Below are 19,573 nucleotides of genomic sequence, written 5' to 3'. Positions count from 1 at the left end.
ACATGCGCTCCTTTCTCCCTCTCTCTCGTGGTCGCCATTTTATAGCGGTAAGGCGAACTTTTAGCTATAAAATTTTCCATTTTGTATTGGATTTTTAACGTTTGATATCTTCGTTACCGAACTCGTAACCTCTTTATATGTTGGTGTAGACGTTTATGTCGAAAACGAAGCGGACTGCGTCTATCATGTGTTAAAAAGTCGCGTCTGTGTTTAAAACTTTAACGTGTCTGTTTAATTTGGTTCGTCGTTTCTTCTTTGTTCGCCTTCGTTCGTCGTTCTGTTTAACAGGATAGGTTGTTACTGTCGTAAAAAGGTGGATAATTCATTGAAAAGATGTGGCATTTATTGCACTTTCCCCTATTTTGGCAACAAACCCCTATTTTAGACAACAATGCTGTTGAAATCACTGAACACATCACCAACGTTTTGTAGAAGAGTGGACAGATACAGAGAACACCCCACATCAACCATCACTAGTTAACATATAAGTTAACAGGCAATAGTTTAGCGTAAGGTCTCCTTGGCAACATTCATGTGCAATGCTGATTCTTCCCCTCAATGTCATATTTTCACATCTCATGAAGTAAACTTCTGAATGCATCAGTTAATTCCAGCTGTTCCCATCCCCCCCCCCCCCCCTGCCCAGGCGATAGTGGGGCATTTTTCCACGCTGTCCATCCCGGGGGTTAGGTGTTAGCCCACCACCAAATTATCCCTTAGCATTTGACCATCTCACTTTTTTACTTTTGTCACTTCTTTTAATGGCCAATTCATTGGCAAATTCAGTAAGTTCCTTCTTGAATACATCTAGATAGGACATAAATGGGGCACTACAGCTGCAGAATGACCAATGTTTTATAATACTGTGGAAAACAAGACCTAACTAGGACTAAATTTGGCCTGAATTAGCTTAGATTTTATTGAAGAAGTTGAGAAACGAAGAAAATAAAACATTTTTGAGCCACTACCCCGGGGCATTTGAACAACTGTTTTCTCCCGTCCAAGGGGTATTTGCCAGTTTATTTTCGAAAAATCCTAATTCCCGGGACTTTAGAATTGACTGATGCATAAATGTCTTTAAAATGCTTCTACATGTATTTTTCTTCAGAATCAACTGAGTCACATAGATAACCTTTCTTTGCATCTATTATTTTGAACAGCAAAAATGTCAGCTGACTTGCAGTGGATGATTTTGAGGAACAACTCCTGTTTCCTGTTGAGGAACCAAGGAACAACATTTTCAAAGGTATAGTGATGTTGGTAGTACTTATCACTGGAGTATTGCATTGTAGTTTTGTACCACTGGCAGTGGAAAAGTTGTTGATCTCACTGTACAATAATTTAAAGGGACAGTGTCACCGATTTTTGGTGTCACTTTGAATAGCCAAAAAACATATTTGAATCAATAGAATGGTCAAAATAATGGTTCAGTTAGTTAACAATAACCTTAATGCACAGAAACTAGTATTAATTATACAGTATTTGGCTGGGGATAGCTAGGATGGAAATGGATTGCAACTCGAAAAATTTGGCCAATTTTCTCAAGTTTGTCCTGTGTATTGTAGAGAAGTTGTCCAAAACTGCTTATGGTTTGTTCTTCCCTGGATAAATCTCTCAATATTTTCTTCCTGGTGCTCTAACAGCAATTTCATGTTAGAAAAAAGGTTCCTTGTCAAATATTTGAGCCATTTTGACGTAAATATAGCAAAATCGCCGTGACAGTGCCCCTTTAAAACATGTCATCTTATTTTATTTGGTTGTGTATTCAGGGGGAAATAAATTAATGAGTTATGTTTTTGCTTTCCCTTTCAGGAGCCTCTCAACCTCACTGGAAGGCATACATTTAAAAATAGTGGATTGGTAAACAAAAAGGTACAATAAAATAATGAACTCAGTTGTTGTTTGATCTGATATTGATTTGTTGTCTTGAAGTGTATGCCTTGTAGCAACTTCTGCTTATTACTTGACACTTGTACCCCATCATTGTGCATCAGCTAGTGCAATATGTGAGTGTTGACTAACTGGAAATGTTTTTATCAGATCTGCTAAGTTAACAACCATGCCATCATACTGTAACAAAAATTGCTGGCAAAAATTATGTGCCAAGATAGTGAAAATGGTGTGCTAAATCTTGTCTTTCGCTGGTCATCACACAACAAGATTTATATGAAAGTGAATATCTAGAGGGTTTTCTGCAAGATGTATGGTGATGCTTGTGAGATCCTGTACTGTGTCAAGATGAATTAATTCGTTCAATTTTTCTAACATTTTTGTCCTATTGCCAGGCCATTGGAGTTACAGCTGATCCCACTGGCAAGGGGGTGGTCCTCACTACCAAGAAGACCAAGTGTAAGTACAAGCTATTTGTGTGACCGCAAAAATAGTAGTGTTTGAATCATCCTGGTTGACCTGAGGAAATTACATAAGTGAATTTAATCCTTGGTAAGGATGCTGTTGCTTAATGCTTCATTCTTGTTATTCTGCAGATGTTAACAAGCCTGCAAAGGTTTTATCCAAGGTAACCATGACCAGCAATTCCCGTCGCACCGTGAAGACTGTCAAGAATCTCTGCGGGAAGAGCTTCTACCGTCCAGACTTGGAAGATGCTGCAGTCAGGCGGGCATGTGCCATCCTCCGCAGCCAGCGGGCCACGACTGGCGTGCAGAAGAAGCGAACACGCAGAAAGCGCAACTAAGTGCTTACCTTGATATCTGTGGTCACCAGATAATAAAATTGAGAACAAGCAGCTTGTTGTCCTGATGTCTCTTAGCATAGCATGTACTCTGAATGGTGGCATAGCCTTTTATATCAATATGCATAGGTATAACATCGCAAAAAAATTGTTTAAACTTGCAATACTCACCTCAAGAGTCTTTTTTCTTCTTTTCCTCAAACAAAATTGTGTCATGAAGCGGTGACAAGCTATTTTAAGTTCATCATTGCTGCTTCGTGGTTCAGATTTATTTGCGAAGGAAGAAGAAATAAAACCTCTGGTGCTTATGAAATCCTTCCATTCATCATGGGTTCATGGAAACTTGAAATTATTCTGAGTTTCTTATCTTTGCATCAGTTTGACTGTGCATTCTCATACCCCATTTATCTGTTTGAAAGTTCCACTAAAGTGTTAGTTACCACCATCTGCAAGGTGCAAATTGTGTACTGTTTTGCAATTACCAATTGAAGGATACTGTTACAAGACTTGCTTTTGGGTGAAGCCTCTAGCTTAAGGGGACATTTACCTGTAGATTGCTAGAGATTAAAGTTTCTGTCTTCTAGACCTTAACCTAAGCTTGAAATGTAAAAGTTATGTTGGGGAATTACTTGCATGGGCTTAGGAAGTTTCTAGTAGAAGAGGGTAGTGTGAGTGGTGGCAACTGGTTAAGCCTTGATAGAAGGTGTTAAGGGCACTCCTTGTTTACTTCCTGTATTAAACCCCAATCTTGTATTCAAGAGTCTTCAGGCCAGAAGACAATTTAGTGGTCGCCATTCCTCGGGGATGGCATAATGGCTCATTTACCATGGCCGCTAAGCCAATCAAATCCCTGGAATTGCATTATGCAAATTATATAAAAAGACAAAAGTACTTTCCATCAACCGTACACCAGGCAAAAATCTGTTAATGTACAACCGCAGGACTATGAAAGAGCCCGCAATGCGGTTTAACAACAGTCTTCGGTTGCTAAAGGGAACTGCTCAAAGAAGGGATAATAAGTCCATAAATCTTACCTTTGGAACGTCAAAAAACGAGGAATCAAATCGCCAACCATTTTCAGGTGTTTTTGAGCATCACATTTACCCCACAAAGGGACGCATCAGTGATCGAAACCCGAAGGAGCTGATAATTAAGCCAACCGGCGTTATGTCGCTATGGCGAAGCTTGCCCTGGCTCTAGATTTACGGGAAATGGACTACATATGAGTTCAAAATGGAAGGAGTTGTAGCGTTAACTTAGTAAGAACAAAGATGTTTTGATCCAAGTTATGTGGTTTTGCTGTTATGTTTGTGGAATCAACCGAAGCGTTGTAAATGGAGTTCTCCTTCAACGTCAATGACTTGTTACCTGATGCCATCACATTGGTCGACGATAAGTTAGCACCATTTCGGTCTCGAGTGAAAAATGACCGGTAAGTTTGGTTGTGAATAACTGTTGCTTTATGGACGCAATTACTAAATATGAATTAGGGTAAAAAAATAGAAAGATCAGAAAGAGCTCTGAAATGACCGAGAAATATTTTCAACCGGATCATAAGGCAACAGTTACTTTAGTCCCATGTACATGTATCATACATGAGTAAATTATTGTAGTCAAGTTGTTGTCAATTTAAGAGTGTTTTCAATAGCAACCAGACTGAAAACTTCAAAACCTGAGGCCCTGTTAGGGTTTTCGGGAAAAGGAATAATTGCCAAATACAGCAATAATATTATAGTAACTAAGGGATAAGTTTCAGGGATAACTCTGTCCCTTATTTTCGAAATAACAACCTTGACAATTTTAGGGATAAAGAAGAGGACATTAGGGGATGGCTGAAAGCGCAATAACAAGAAAAATTATGGAGTATCAAAACCCACTATACTGGGTCAAGAATTGATGAAATAGTGCTACCGCTTTCACAAATGCTAGGTACTGTATATACCATACTACACTACAATGCCATAAATTCCTATACCCCCCTCCTAAAAATTATGGGTCCAACGCACCCCCTCCCCTCCAAACAAAATTATAAAACAAGCATCAGACTTGACTAGGGGCTTAACATTTTCTGTTTTATTCAATCATAATATTATAGGTACTTAGCAACATAACAACCAACAGACTGATTTAAATAAAAATTAGACAAAATTGATGAGAATCCACCAGCACAGTGACATTTGAAGTTGTTGAACTAATTCTAGTTTCATTAGTCCAGATGCCATACAGTGTGAGTGTACGTACCACACGTAACACAATTCCACTCTTGTTGTATTATTTGGCAAGCTCTTCTTGCCCTGAGGTTTTGTCTTTCCTGTTATTGACTCTGTCAGGAAAACTGATTTGGACACTACACCAATCTTGCGCCAATGCCAAACAATAATGTGCATACCACATGTGCTCTGTATGGTGCATGAGAAGAGAGGTATTGGAACTGGGTTTAAGTACTGTAGTTAAAATACAGCCATGATACACAGAGTGATTTAGTCGTCAGTTCCACCACCTTAAACACTCCAGGGAAGTGAAGCATTGAGATGGCAGAAATTTGAGATAATTTGATAAGTGGGGCTGGGTTGACAGGGTTTTATTAAAGTTTACTGAATTTACAAGTGGAATTACAAAACTTTACATACTCTTGTCACTTGTAACGATTGAGTAACCTGGAAGGGTACACACACACTCTAGGTTATCATAACACTTTTAAAGAAGTTGGCTCAGTCTGCACGAAATTCTAAGCCAGCCTCAAACTTGGTCAATTTCAAATTCTGAGTAGCAGTCGTGTCTTAATTGCAGTTACAGCTGCAATATCTTGTTAGTGGCCTCTAGTGTAGCCATACAAGTAGGCTGACACAGTCTTTGTTTATTTTTATATTTTGAAAAAGTTATGAGTTTGCAAACAAGCAGAACCAACTCAAGGCACTGATTGATAAGATGGGTGATGCTTCAACAAGGGTGAGTGTATACAGGATGGTGCATCCTTTTGCTGCTGCACGTATGTTTTGCACACCTTGGGATGGTTTGAAAACCTTTAATTTGTTAAGGAGAATTCCTATTAATTCAAAGATATTTTTGGCTAATATGCAGTTTATGACAATGCTATGGGGGTTTAGCAAGGGCTTTTAAAATCCAAAAAGAAAATTGATTGGGGGTAGCCATGCATTTTCATGCATTTGCATGCATTTCCATGCATTTGCGCAATTATCTCTGAAAAATGCTTGGTAACCAAAAGCCCTTGTTAGGATCTGCTTTTCCAGCATATGCATCATCATCATCAGCCAACGACACTGCAGTCGGTCACAAGCTTTCTCCACACCTTCCGGTCTTTTACCATGCTTCGAATCTCTTCTGGCGTTGGTGGGTATGCCTGGCTGATAATATTTACGATGGCAGTGTACTGATGAAACATCAGGTTTTGGGGACCGGGCTTACGTTTGCCATGTTTAGGGTGGAAAAGGGCGTACCTGTTGACCAATTCATTCCCTGGTTCCCTGAGGATATGCCCTAAGAAGTGAAGCTGTCATTGTTGAATCAATTGTTGAGTTGCATAAATGGCGCTAAAATACTGCAGCAGTTTCAGGAAGCACTGTTTTAATAACAATTGACAAATCACCATCAGGGTGATACAATAATGTGAATCTTTATTCAGTTACAAAATTAATGTTTTAAACTGAAATATCTTGTTAGGCCCAGGGCTTACGATCACCAATTACCAGTGCAATCAAGCTGCAGCATTCAGATCACAGGCTTTACATTATGAAGGACCCCTCTGCAAAGAAGTGAGTGTTCTCTTCCGGCACTTCTTGGTGTTGTTATTTTTTCAACGATGCCACTGTTTTAATGTTCAATCAGCTTGCTTGTTGTGGACACCTTATTAAATTAAACAATGTCTAAATAAACCGACCTATTTCGTATTTCAGGTCCCTTTTTGTTATTTTAGCTCAGGGTGCGTTTTTTGGGAGAATCCAAAAACGAATATGTGATCTCAGAACATTCGGATCATGGTGCATCGAAGGTACCGACGAATCCTCTGGACAAGGATTCATCGGTTCCTTTGATAAACCATGATCCGAATGATCTGAGTGAATGAATGATCCAAAAAAACTCACCCTCAGATTCACAAGAGATTTTATATGGGGCCTTGAATTCCCTCAGGAAACATTGCTTCAATGTTTTATCCACTGCTTTGTGGAAATCTTGCCCATAATCATAGTTTTTTAAATTTACAAATGATGCACAAAGCAGTGAAAAAACATTTGAGCAACGTTTCCTGAAGGATTCAAGGCCACATGCAAGAACGCTGGTGAATCTGAGGTAAAACAACAAAAGCGATCTGAAATGCAACATACTGTAGGTCGGCTATGCTCTGAGCTCTTCAAATATGACTTGGTTTCTTCAAAAGAGAAAGTATCCCTGGTGAAAATCTTTTGAGGATCTTTAAAGATCCTCAAAGATCTTCATGAAGATCTTCGAGGATCCTTATGAAGATCTTTAAGGATCCTTAAACAATCTTGCAAAGATCTTTAAGGATCCTCAAAAATCCTTGCCAAGATCCTTAAGGATCCTCAACTTTCTTGCCAAGATCCTTGAAGATCTTGGCCAAGATCTTTGAGGATCCTCAAAGATCCTTGAGGATCCTTGCAGATCTTGCCAAGATCTTGTCAAGATCTTTAAGGATCCTTTGCAGATCTTGCCAGGATCTTTGAGGATCTGCAAAGATCCTTTGCAGAACTTGCCAAGATCTTTGAGGATCTTCAATTATGTCGCCAAAGATCTTAAAAGAATTTTCAAGGATCCTTTGCAGACCTTTTCAAGATCTTTGAGGATCTTCAATAACCTTGCCAAAGATCTTCAAGGATCCTACAGGATCCTTTGCAGCTCTTGCCAAGATCTTTGAAGATCTTCAATAATCTTGCAAAAGATCTTCAAGGATCTTGAATGAACCTTTTCAAGATCTTGTACTACTTTGAACTTTCCAAAATCACAAAAACATTTGTGACTGAAATTTCCGGTGAGTCTCAGAATAAGCTGTTGAGAATGTACATGTAGTATGTAGATGAAAAAGAACATCAGCATGTCATAAAAGGGATAATTTTATTGAACAATCCCTAACTTATTTTAGTTAAGATTCAGGAATTTATTTGTATATAAATGTAGGTCTACAATGCTAAATCGATACAAAATAACTTATGTAAATAAAATCAGAAATAGAAACATAACTTTTAATATGTATTGTGAAAGAATAATATTCAGCAGATGGATATTTTACCTCAACCATGATGGACAAAATTTTGACTACAACATGAAGCCTGGGTGATCACGATCCTAATGTTAATGTACAAGAAACTATAATAATTTTTATTCTAAAATTTGGTTTGACAGTTGCCAGTGAAAACGTTTGTACAAGAAAACATAATAACAGAAAAACAATAACTTATAGCAAGCTCTGATTATGTACAAAAGTTCTAATGACAAGGCTACACAGTGCAACAAATTTCAACAGATGTTGTTCACAACATTAGTGCAAGTCAAAATCCCTCTCTAAATTATCAGCCTTTAACAAAACTTAAAAGTTACTGCCTTGTCTGCACAACTTTAACACATTTATAGTGGCTCAGAAAAATTGTAGTTTTTCCCTCGTGATGACCCACAAAATGTGGAATAACTATATTCTAGATAATGAATAATGTAACAAAACAGTGCAATCACAACATCAGCAAATGTTGTGCTACTATAAAAATTTGATAGGGATAATAATTGTGCAAGCACAGTGCTAAAAGACAAAAAAGTACCAATTTGCTTGTAATTTACATGACCTAAACAATTTGACCCTCTAATTTTCTATTAAACTATCAAACATCAAGTAATGAATTCAAGGCTCAAAGTTACAAATTTTTTTATTTTTTCATTGTTCCTGAGTAGTATATATAGTAGTAGAAGTCACAATTCATAACCATACTAAATCAGTTAAAAATAGGCTCCCCTGCTTACAAGTGACTTAGCTTATTGGGCAGGATTTGGTGACTTCACACACTCTGAAGCTGCAGTCTTGGGTATCGGCCTTGACAACAACATTGAGTTGAAGATCTACAGCAAAAAGAGAAAAAATCATGCACTTTAGTCAGTTCTTCTGTGTGATTACAGTGTTCACATTCGTTTTTAACTGATGGTGCTATCTTATTGTACATGTGGGCATTATAATACTCCACCAAATGACCTTCAACTTCAATCAAATCACAGGCAAATTAAAGTAATGTTGTACTCGATCGAATAAGTCACCACACAAATAAAGCTTGCAATTGATTCTCAGTACAACTACAATCATCTGATTGTTCATTTCAACTAGCACTACAACTACAAACTTACCCCATAAAAACGTTTGTAGATGTTTTATTTTAAAAATAAATAGGAAATGACTACCTCGACAACCGAGATCAGATGAATTTGTAGCTAAATTCACAGAAGCACATGCATTCATTTGGTTGAATTGTGCATCACATTTTCAAGCCAGTCTTTTATCAAAATCATTGATATTAAAGCCTACCTGTTTCTAGAAAGTAGTTGTCCACGATTTGTTGCTTAAAGCCATCATTTTCTTGCTTAAAAGAAGAAAAAACCGAGGAAATGTGCCTTGTTTTCTTGAGTCCTGCGAAAATCCAAAAGAAACGGTCTTTCTGCGAGCCTGCAGTGTATAGCTGCTGACCAAATTTGGCTTTGCCCAGTCTTCCAAGTCTGATGGAAATCCAAGATGGCTGCCGCTCTTGGCCCGGTGGTTTCCTTGTTTCCTTTATAAAAGAAGTATTGTGCAAGAAAGCGACAGGGTAATCATTTGATGAAGACTGTGAGCAAACTTTTAGCTATTGGAAATCACTCTTTATTTATAAGAATGAATTACTGAGTCTGAGTATCACTAAGACACTATCATGCTGCATGACAAGCACTGATCAGACAATCAGCTGAGTAAACTTATTTATTTGTCTATTGAATTATATCCTTTGGTGGGAAGCCATACAAAGCAGGAATCTTGGTGCAACATATCACAAATTTAAATTGCCAAAACGAAATTCCACATTCCACGTACCCGTTTCTCTGAGACATCCAAGCAATAGTTCCAAGCAAAAAACCAACAGTATTGATGACATTGCATTATTGCAACTTTCAGAGTTTTAGTCAACAGTCTGTACTTTCCGACACCTTTAAGGTATAATTATTTACTCTGGAAGCTCAAACTCAGTAGAAACAGAAATTTTGATTCTTAATTTTAAAAGTGACAAATGTATTTGTTACTAAAGCAGGCAGATCTGTGTGACTTTCTTTCGAACAAACTATTTTAACTCTATATCTTCATCAAGAAACCACAAACGCTCAAATTTGCTGCCTCCACCTGCCCTTTCATCCCACAAGCTTAGGAGCAATAACCGTTTTATAATTCCAGTGTGCAAGACCAATCGTTAAAAGAACTCTTTTATTATTAGTCATTAGTAGTAGTATGTAGTTTTTTAAATCATGTCCTTTTTCCTCTCGCAGAGTTCTATGCATTCTTCTTTATTATATGTTACCTGTAATTATTAAATTTTTTTCTATATTTTGTATATATATTTATGTTTTTCAGTTTCATACAATTTAATTTATTTGTACACGCAATTCAGTCTTTGGACTGCGAAGTGTATTTGAATAAACGGTCTTATTGATTAATAAAATAAATTACCAAATGCCTACACTGTAATTGCAAGTGTAATGGCCTTTTATTTTCCATCACCTTTTTTTTCTATTTATCATAGGGGTCTTGCAAACATCCTCATTAAATCCTTGAAGCTCATGAAGGATCCTGGCAAAGGTCTTTGCAAGATCCTTACTATCAAGGATCCTTTTAAGATCCGTCAAAGATAATTCAGCTTAATTTAAAAATCCTTTAGGAGCCCTAAGGATCCTGACAAAGATCTTTGCAAGATCTTCGAAGGATCCTTATTAAATTGTTGAAGATTTTGGCAAAGATCTCTTGCAAGATCTTTGAAAGGATCTTTTAAAGATTCTTCAAAGATCCTCATTAAATCCTTGAGGATCCTGGCAAAGATCTTTGCAGGATCTTCAAAAGGATCTTTCTAAGATTCTTTAAAGATCCTCATTAAATCCTTGAGGATCCTGGCAAAGATCTTTGCAAGATCTTTAAAAGGATCTTTCTAAGATTCTTTAAAGATCCTCATTAAATCCTTGAGGATCCTGGCAAAGATCTTTGCAAGATCTTTAAAAGGATCTTTGTAAGATTCTTCAAAGATCCTCATTAAATCCTTGAGGATCCTGAAGGATCCTTGCAAAGATCTTTGCAAGATCTTTAAAAGGATCTTTGTAAGATTCTTCAAAGATCCTCATCAAATCTTTGAGGATCTTGAAGGATCCTTGCAAAGATCTTTGCAGGAATCTTTGCAAGGATCTTACAAAGATCCTTGCAAGATCCTTACCAATTCCTTGAGGATCTTTGCAGATAGTATAACAAGATCTTGCATATGCAGGATCTTTGAAGATCTTTGGAGGATCTTCAAAGATCCTATAAGGATCCTTTGAGGATCTTTATCTTTAAAGATCTTTGGCAGGTCTTTGAAGATCTTTAAAGATCCTTGAAGATCCTGTGAGGTTTTTCACCAGGGATGTACATTGTTACACTATTATGAAAAAGGAATTCAGAGACCCCAGTGGGGGTTGAACCCATGGCCTTCCAGATTTCCATTAAATAGACTTGGAATTTTTTTTTTCATGTAAGACCGTGTGTGACAAGCTTTTTACATGTAATATATTAAACACGAGGAAGTGTTTCATCTAATTTCCAAACAATGAGAAGTGATTTGAAAACGAGGGCAGGCTTTTTAAGCCAACTTCAAGGTGTCTAAAAATCAGATGAAACACTCTTTCAAACTGTTTGATATGTAGCTTTTCAAACCATTAATAATTCTAGGAGACATTCAAAGCAATTTAGTTCACCAAATTTGATAATAGTTAAAATCACTTTTACAAACCTCATTTATGGTGTTTCCTCTTCATGAATCATTGTTTTTTAGAAATATATAATTATTATTTATATAAACCTGTTTTACGAATGTTGTTAAGATAAAAGTATTGAAAATTAAAGGAAAAAACCATAATGATCAGTTCAGAAAAAGAAGAAAGAAAGAAATGTGATAGATCTGGAGAAAGTTTCCAAAGTAAAGAACTTTTAATGTGAATAACAGAATTTTACAAAATAAATTATGCAAATTTTAATTAAATACACATATTACTAAATGACTTGTTTGATTTTCAAAGATGTTTTTTCAAAAGCGGGACCTTGATGTTCAGTATATACATTTAATAAATCACTTACAACATAATTATTATATAGTTGATATTTTAATTAAATCTCCAGTGAGAGTAATCTGCAATCATTTTCATGTTTCTTAGTGGCTTAGGAGCAGCAGTAGGAATAATAAAAGTTGGTCACAAGAAGCTATTTTTACTTGTAAGTAATGTGACAAATACATCAATGAGCTATAAATTTGTGTTAATTTTTGTTGAATAAGCTTGCATTTTAAATATATGTTCCAGCTTTTCATTGTATTTGAGGCAACAGGGCAACTGGATTTCGTACTAATTACTGTCTTAGCGTCCCCAGTATTATTTTGCTTGTTTTGCCAAGAAAAGAAACGGTTTTGTCAGTAGATTTTATCAATTTCTCAGATGCATTAGTTGCCAGGAACAACAAAAAAGAAGTTTCCAAACGTTGCACAAAAGAAGAAAAACATTGGTGAAAATTTCAGCCAGTAACATGATCAACGTTCCAGTTGCTTCCTGGGGTTCAAAATTGACCAGGAACGGCCTTGCTACATATATGCATTTACACTAACATCTCGATTTCCCAATTCTTCTTTTACACTTGCTGAGAATACCTCGTGGAGATACCTCAATTTACCCCTATAGTTTTGGGTTCTGCTCCGGTCATTGTGCTTACACGTCTCTTGAAATTGTAGAGTGCCACGAGGAAATGTTAATGAGTGAAGGCCGAGAATTGCTGAAATTAATGTTAAAGGATCTTACCGTAAGTATACATGTACATGTAGATTATAGTGCCTCGTACATTAGTAATGGCAAATATTGTTTTTACTCACCAGGATATGCAAAGTGTACAATATGAAGTCAATCCGTTGTGTGTACTGGATTTTTATGTACACGAGTCCCGTCAGAGAACAGGTTGTGGCAAGAGGCTGTTTGAACACATGCTTAAGGTGTGTTAGTGCAAACAGTTCATCTCTAGTTTGAACATATCCTACTTAGCTAATGGCGTGTAAGGCTCCTTTAGACCAGAGTACATTTACAGGAGTGCTGCATTGGATTGAGTATGAAGCGAACGACACACTTCACGTTTTATTTTACCTTCTAATACGTTGATCGTACATTACTTACTCTATTACTTTCAGCAGCGTTTAACATGTTGAGTGACTTCTTTGAGCGTTGAAAACGATGCAATACACTGCTCACCTTTTGTGTAAGGCTCCTTTAGACCAGAGTACATTTACAGGAGTGCTGCATTGGATTGAGTATGAAGCGAACGACACACTTCACGTTTTATTTTACCTTCTAATACGTTGATCGTACATTACTTACTCTATTACTTTCAGCAGCGTTTAACATGTTGAGTGACTTCTTTGAGCGTTGAAAACGATGCAATACACTGCTCACCTTTTGTTGGACAGTATTTGCAACAATTGTCATTTGTCTGTCACCGGCTTTGTTGAGTATACCTTTTCAAACAGCTAATGCGCATGTTCTAGATGGTAATCTGTCATGTACCAATCTCGTTCCTTGAATATCCTCTTATACTTGTCAGCAACAATGGACGTGGAGCATCAGAATTAAGAACATAACTGGTTTGAAATGCCAAAATGGTACTTGTACTCAATTTCATACTCATACTCTAAATCTATGGTCTTTTGGTTGTTTACGTACAATACCGACAGCTGTGAAAATACATTGAGTGTACGGAAGTTTTTCTTTATAGGATTTAGTGCAACTATTTGTCTTTCTGTTTTCTCCCAGATGGAGGGTAAAATGGTGCATCACCTGGCCATCGACAGACCGTCTCATAAGTTTGTCTCTTTTCTGAAGAAGTATTATGGTTTGAAGAATGCTATACCCCAGGTAGGCCAAACAAAAACATCCCAGATGTGGTACGCAAATATTACAGGAGAGATTTAGGAATCGACGTTTCGGAGTCATCTTGACTCCATTATCAAGAGAAAATAAGTTTGTGAACGCAGATATTTAAATAGGCTAGAACTGAAAATTGACATACTAATAGATGGTTGATACTGACAAAGTGACAACTGAGGACGGGGAATTACAATAGGGACTGCTTTCTAACTGGATAGAATGATGTTGTTGCTTAAAGTTCACGGGAGTAGCAATACAATGAGGCAGAAAACGCAGCCTAAAACTTATTGGCAGTTGCGGTCCTGCAGTGGATCGACGTAGCTAACACTTGGGGTTATTTTCTAAACTTTCTCCGTTGGCGATACCAGTAGACTCTGTGTTTTGGATCGGAATAAGCCTTTTACTTCTAATTCATTCTGTTTTCGTACGCGTTCACATTTATAGATGTTGTAGTTCAATTTTATCCTTGGTTTAAATTTTAGTTTCCATTGTTTCAAACTCATTATCATACATTACCATACCCAAGAACAATAGGACGATAAAATGTAAACCAAGGATAAATTTGAACCACAACATAGGCATCTGAAAATTTACGCCACAGTGTAAATCGACGTTTGGTTATGATTATTTACAGGCAATAAATTCACCACAATAAGTTAAATAACCTGGGATAAACAGTATTTATTCATTAACATTAGTCGCTGTCAAGACTCCGCAGCTAGACTTTCTATTATCCTCAGAGTCAAGTTTTAGATTATCATACTGAGCAGAGTTTTGTCTTCTTCTTTTCAGGCCAATAATTTTGTTATCCATGAGCACTTCTTCTCTGATCTCCAAGGTAACATGAATCAATCAATCAATCAATCAATCAATCAATCAATCAATCAATCAATCAATTAGTCTGTCAGCCAGTTAATCAGTAAAATTAATCCGCAATCAGGTTGTAAAAGAAGATGGTAAAAATTACCCCGAAATATTTAAACCTTTTCCTTCGTTTCTTATTTTTTTCAATCATTTTGTTTAATTGCAGCTGTTGGCCATATACCTCGTCGAAGTCAGCGTCTCGCTCAGAACTCTGTTCAGTCAGGAAGGCCCCCAGTTCATCCATACAGAAGAACAAGTAAGGATAATCAACGAATTACTTGAGCAAGCATGACACCATGACACAAACAAATGTTGCGGCAGTTGTTGATCAATATGTCTCAATTGCAGTAGGTCATTAAATTATTGTTAAACGAGCAAAGCCAAGCTCTGACGCTCTGTTCCCTTTATCAATGTATTGTTCGGTAATTTGAACGGGAAAAGAAACCATTTGGCAACTAATACTTCAATGATAATAAATTTACCAAGATACAGATATATGTTGGTATCTCTTCGGACGATACGAACAACGATATGGAAACGGGATATCGATACAATTAACGATACATCTATTTATGACTTACTTTTCTTTCTAAAAGTGCCCGCTGTTCACTTTTCAGTCCCACCACAACACAATTCGGCGGAGAAATGTAACTTTGCAAGAATCATATCCAGGGTTTATGGCATTGTGGGAGGGTATAGTAAAATCGCTCCCGATCGCACAATTGACCGATATTGAAAAAAGGTCGGCTCAAAGGGTTAGGTCATGAAACCTCTCAATAACTGCCTAAAGCTACAGAAAAACACAAAGGCAAAGCAAGGAAGCTAAAAAGGAGCGTGGATGGGCAAACGTCCGGACAAGATTAAAAGAGATTGCATTTAGGTAAACTTGAAAAACAGCGGCCCAGCGGAGTGTTTCTATGCAACTGACATTTTATGTCGTCTCGAAGCAACACGAATAGGTTCCTTGTCAAAGATAATTAGCCCTAGTCTTTGAAGAAGAATTCAATGCCACCATTGTCAAAATGTCATTTATTACGAACTCGCCCGCAGGCCAAAGTGACAGTGAACCATCTCTACTGCAAAGACGGCAGTCCAGCTCAAGTCGCCTTTCATCTCGACCAAACAGTGGTCGGGAGCTTTCACTGTTATCAAACGATACGGTGCACAGGAAAGAAGCGGAGTCACGTGACATTCTCAGGATTAATGACTCACTTCATGATATCAACTTACCACCTATTGTGCCGAGACCCTCGTCGAGAAATTCTGCCCCAGGCTCCCGAGGTTCATCGGCAGGGAGGAGGTCTGTGACGAGGGAAATGGAGTTCGGGTAAGGTGGCGCAATTGTAATTTAATAATCAGAACTTTCTTTCCTCTTTCCTTGCATATGTTCGAACTCCGGCGTTATAAATGTTATGAATGAATAAAAGTGTTAGAATATTAACAGAGGGAAGGAACGTCATTCACAGGTTTTTAATACGTAGGTACTCTGTATTCACAGTGAGGTTGAACTTTAAAAATAATGGAATGAAAGACAAATTCGTCACAGACGAAAACAAAAGCACCGAAAAGAAAACCTGAAAGAATTTCAGTCTTAAACGGGATTCGAAGCTATGCCACTATGATACCGGCGTAGTGCTCTACCATTGGACTCTCGCGCCTGTTGAAAGCTGATCAGTACTGCGGATCAAAGTTTTAGTACATGAATGTTAATGTATGCATAACTGTTTTGGTCTTGTACATATTATTATTTGATCCGCCGTTCACATATATGACATTTCAAATATTCATGGGAAAACTTGTATTTCATTCCACAATTTCACAACTTCGTTCACTTAGTGTACTAATTTGTTCTCAGCTACAACTACAACTCACTTTAATCAACGGTACTTTCAGCTGATGAAAAAAAAAATTGTCTAGTTACTAACTTCGAATCAGGTGTAGCCATCCTGACTCGCCTTCTTTCGTAAAACACTAGAAATCCCGAAACGCCCAATCACGTTCGATGCGAGGCTTACAACGTGTCACGTGGTTTGGCTGCTCGTGCTACCTCGTATAGCCGGCACTCGACCCGTGGAGGGTCAGCGGATATAGCCAAGTCGACCAAGATCGTGGAAGCGATGGACACGTCAAGCGTTGATAACAATAACGATTTTAACAGAAGCAATAGTGGTGGAAGAGTTAGATCGCTGCATCTAACGTCGGCTGAAATTCCCTTCATTCAACAACAGCCCGTGACTGGACAGCTTGATGCACAACCACAACAAAAACAGTTGAGTGCCATTAAAACTTTTTTCCTTTACTAAATAGTGATTGCACAGAAGTGCAGTTGTTGTCTGGCAGTTGTTTACACTTTGGTGGTTGATTGAAAAGTATCGAAAGTAAAGGCCAGATCCATTTTACAAGGGAGGTTTTTCAATCAGAAGGTTTTTGTGACAAGCTTTTGTTTCAGACATTTTTGTTGACACCACCTAATTCCGCTACACGATCTTCTGACCAGCGAGCAAGCAAGCCGCACTGGCGGCGGTTTGTCTGTGACTGGATGAGGGAAATGCAACGGTAAGATGTCAGAAATTAATGAATCACTTTGTTGAAAGACTCAAGGGGTGTATGCACGGTCTTTTAAAGGAGAAAAAAAATTCAGGAAAGAATTTCTTTCAGTGAAAAATTTGGCGTTTTCGGTTTGTTATGAAGTGACCACATGAAGAGGTTTACAATATCTCTAAAGAACAGAATCCTTTAGCGTACACCATTACAGATTTTCACAGAAATGTTTCCAAGTTTTGACACCAGTATAATCAAGCTGAAGGAGAAGGAGAAGGTACACTACAAACTAATGCTAAGATAATCAGAGATTTTTCTAGACAGCAGCTTTGTGAGATTGCCGCAATTCTAACAAATGCGGCATACGATTTACGTTGGCACGGCAAATGGGGCGCACAAAATTGTGCCCAAGAATAAGTCCTTGTTTTCTGAAATAAAGTATTCGAAAGCATCACTGACGTTAAGATTGATATGACCCCCGCTCTATACTTCGAAATTTATAGCCTCTTCAGGCTGTCTCAATTGCCTTTCCCTTCGTCTTTTGTTTCTGTGTTCGTATTCTGCACTTTCTTGAGCTGCTTCTGAATGGATAGGCTCGATTACCAGCTGCTGTTTTGGAAGTGAAAGCCGGATCCGAGTGAGCGGAGGAATCGAACCTACTGGGTAGACGGTACAAAGAAGTTTAAATATGCTTTTGGGGCCTCCTTTCTTAAAAAAAGGAAAAAACAAAAAGAAAAAGATGAAAAAAGCCCCCTTCAATTACTGAAGGGGGCCCACTAGGCCCTCATTGGCCAATTTCTAGAATAAACCCTGGATACTAACAAGAAATTGTTATGGAGACTTCATCAATGGTTTCCATAGTCTTTTATCTTAATATTTTTAATACGTTGCTTTCCACTAGAACACCACAAGCCAGAGCTGAACAAGACAAAAACTCAAACTTCACCAACGGGCAAACCACGGAAACAGCACCGACTGCAAGTGGATTAAATACAACAGGAAACTTTTCCATCAATGCAATGTTTAACGCTCACTTTGGTGTGCGTCCACCCTTCATGGGAAGTTCCTGGAACATTTTTGGAGTGCCGACATACCTGAACAAAGACCCCAAATCGGATCATTACACGTACACGAGAAGAACTCAAAAACGACATCATCCATTTTGACGGAATCAAAACAAAACAAAAACAAAACAAGACAAAAAGAACTATCGTGAAAAACGTCCAAAGTAGTTCACGTAGGACACGTTTTACGTTTCATGGGGCATATTCCTTGTATTCCAGAAAATAAGTGACCTGAAAATCCTAAAGTTCTTGCTATCGCTAAGCAACTTCAGATATCCAAACTGCCAGAGTGAGAGCTAGAATATACTTCTTTTAACATTTTAGAAGAAGAAAATGTATACGATTCTCGAATCCCTCCAAAGTTAAAGTAGCGTATGGCATATCGGCCAGCGGAATCAGACGAAATTTGAATTTTCGATGACCAATTTACTTTGGCTGAGAAAAGTTCTCTTATTTATTGTTTCTATCACGGTAGCCTCCCTCGCAAACGCTCTTTTGAATCGTCACACAATCTTTCCTCCCAAACGTTGGGGAGGAAAGATTGCGTGACGCTACTGTACAATCACGGTGGTTGCCGCCTAGTTGAAGGAGGTGAAATCAAAGGACGAGGGCTTTGAGAAGGCGACCAGTTGTCTCCATTTTGCGATGTTGATTATACATGCTGACTGGAGATTTATATCTGTATGTAGTGCAGCATTGAAAGGAAGTGTAGGTCCTCATATTCTCTCTTTCTGAGTAAACCTATCCAAGCGGTCCTAGTATGTTTGTTTAACTGACCACTGGGTGTGAAAGAGGTGATCTTTTTCCTTCTTGTAACAGAGGCCATGGGCACCCAAAATTCCGGATTTTCCCTAGGTTGATTTCTTAGGCATTGTGGAAGTATGCTGCGATAGCCGCAGGGTGATCTTGTCAATTGCATGCACTCTCAGGTGTCGAGTTTTTTCACTTTCTGGGTAAGGTAATATATACTATTTTTATTGTTATTTTAAGGAACTGTAATATATGTCGTCAAGAGATTTTGATGGTTTTGTCTTTGTTTTTCTTTTTCTAAGCCTTTGCTACATGTTGCTATCTTAAAAGGGCTATATTGTTCACTTTTTGGTATCGTGCCCACCCAGGGAACGAGGTTGATAGATTTTGCTGTAAAAGGTGTGTTTCGAGTGACGCAATTTTCATCGTCAAAGATTTTTGGTTTGCCTACGAACCTTACAAAAGAAGCCCATCGAAAAGGTGTTCGCAG

At 37.9% G+C, this 19,573-nt stretch overlaps 2 protein-coding genes across 2 annotated transcripts; both read left to right on the top strand.

Annotated features, from left to right (window-relative positions):
- Positions 1-10: 10 nt before the first annotated feature.
- On the top strand, positions 11-2,746 carry LOC146490049 (large ribosomal subunit protein eL28-like). Its single transcript, XM_085123135.1, has 5 exons — positions 11-47; positions 1,161-1,246; positions 1,813-1,872; positions 2,286-2,349; positions 2,487-2,746. Exons 2-5 carry the CDS (start codon positions 1,166-1,168, stop codon positions 2,693-2,695), a joined length of 414 nt encoding a protein of 137 aa, XP_084979261.1. The 5' UTR covers positions 11-47; positions 1,161-1,165; the 3' UTR covers positions 2,696-2,746.
- An 899-nt stretch (positions 2,747-3,645) lies between these two features.
- LOC146490048 (uncharacterized) lies at positions 3,646-18,752 on the top strand. The gene is made up of 11 exons (XM_085122939.1): positions 3,646-4,124; positions 5,572-5,641; positions 6,374-6,465; positions 12,119-12,176; positions 12,826-12,939; positions 13,751-13,852; positions 14,657-14,702; positions 14,895-14,984; positions 15,779-16,055; positions 16,704-16,997; positions 18,171-18,752. The coding sequence occupies exons 1-11, from the start codon at positions 4,027-4,029 to the stop codon at positions 18,433-18,435; spliced, it is 1,506 nt and encodes a 501-aa protein (XP_084979065.1). The 5' UTR covers positions 3,646-4,026; the 3' UTR covers positions 18,436-18,752.
- The last annotated feature ends 821 nt before the right edge of the window (positions 18,753-19,573 follow it).

The sequence above is a fragment of the Pavona decussata genome, unplaced genomic scaffold (genome assembly GCF_977016875.1).
Source record: "Pavona decussata unplaced genomic scaffold, jaPavDecu1.1 SCAFFOLD_2, whole genome shotgun sequence".
Lineage (NCBI taxonomy): Eukaryota > Metazoa > Cnidaria > Anthozoa > Scleractinia > Agariciidae > Pavona > Pavona decussata.
The sequence above is the reverse complement of the archived record's forward strand: the minus strand, read 5'-3'. Positions and strand labels throughout refer to the sequence as shown.

Excerpts from the sequence above, each read along its gene's own strand:
- LOC146490049 (XM_085123135.1), top strand. The coding sequence starts at position 1,166 with ATGTCAGCTGACTTGCAGTGGATGATTTTGAGGAACAACTCCTGTTTC. Across the intron at positions 1,873-2,285 it reads GTGGATTGGTAAACAAAAAG|GCCATTGGAGTTACAGCTGA; the intron begins GTACAATAAAAT and ends TCCTATTGCCAG. Across the intron at positions 2,350-2,486 it reads CACTACCAAGAAGACCAAGT|ATGTTAACAAGCCTGCAAAG; the intron begins GTAAGTACAAGC and ends GTTATTCTGCAG.
- LOC146490048 (XM_085122939.1), top strand. The coding sequence starts at position 4,027 with ATGGAGTTCTCCTTCAACGTCAATGACTTGTTACCTGATGCCATCACA. Across the intron at positions 5,642-6,373 it reads TGGGTGATGCTTCAACAAGG|GCCCAGGGCTTACGATCACC; the intron begins GTGAGTGTATAC and ends ATATCTTGTTAG. Across the intron at positions 12,940-13,750 it reads TGTTTGAACACATGCTTAAG|ATGGAGGGTAAAATGGTGCA; the intron begins GTGTGTTAGTGC and ends GTTTTCTCCCAG.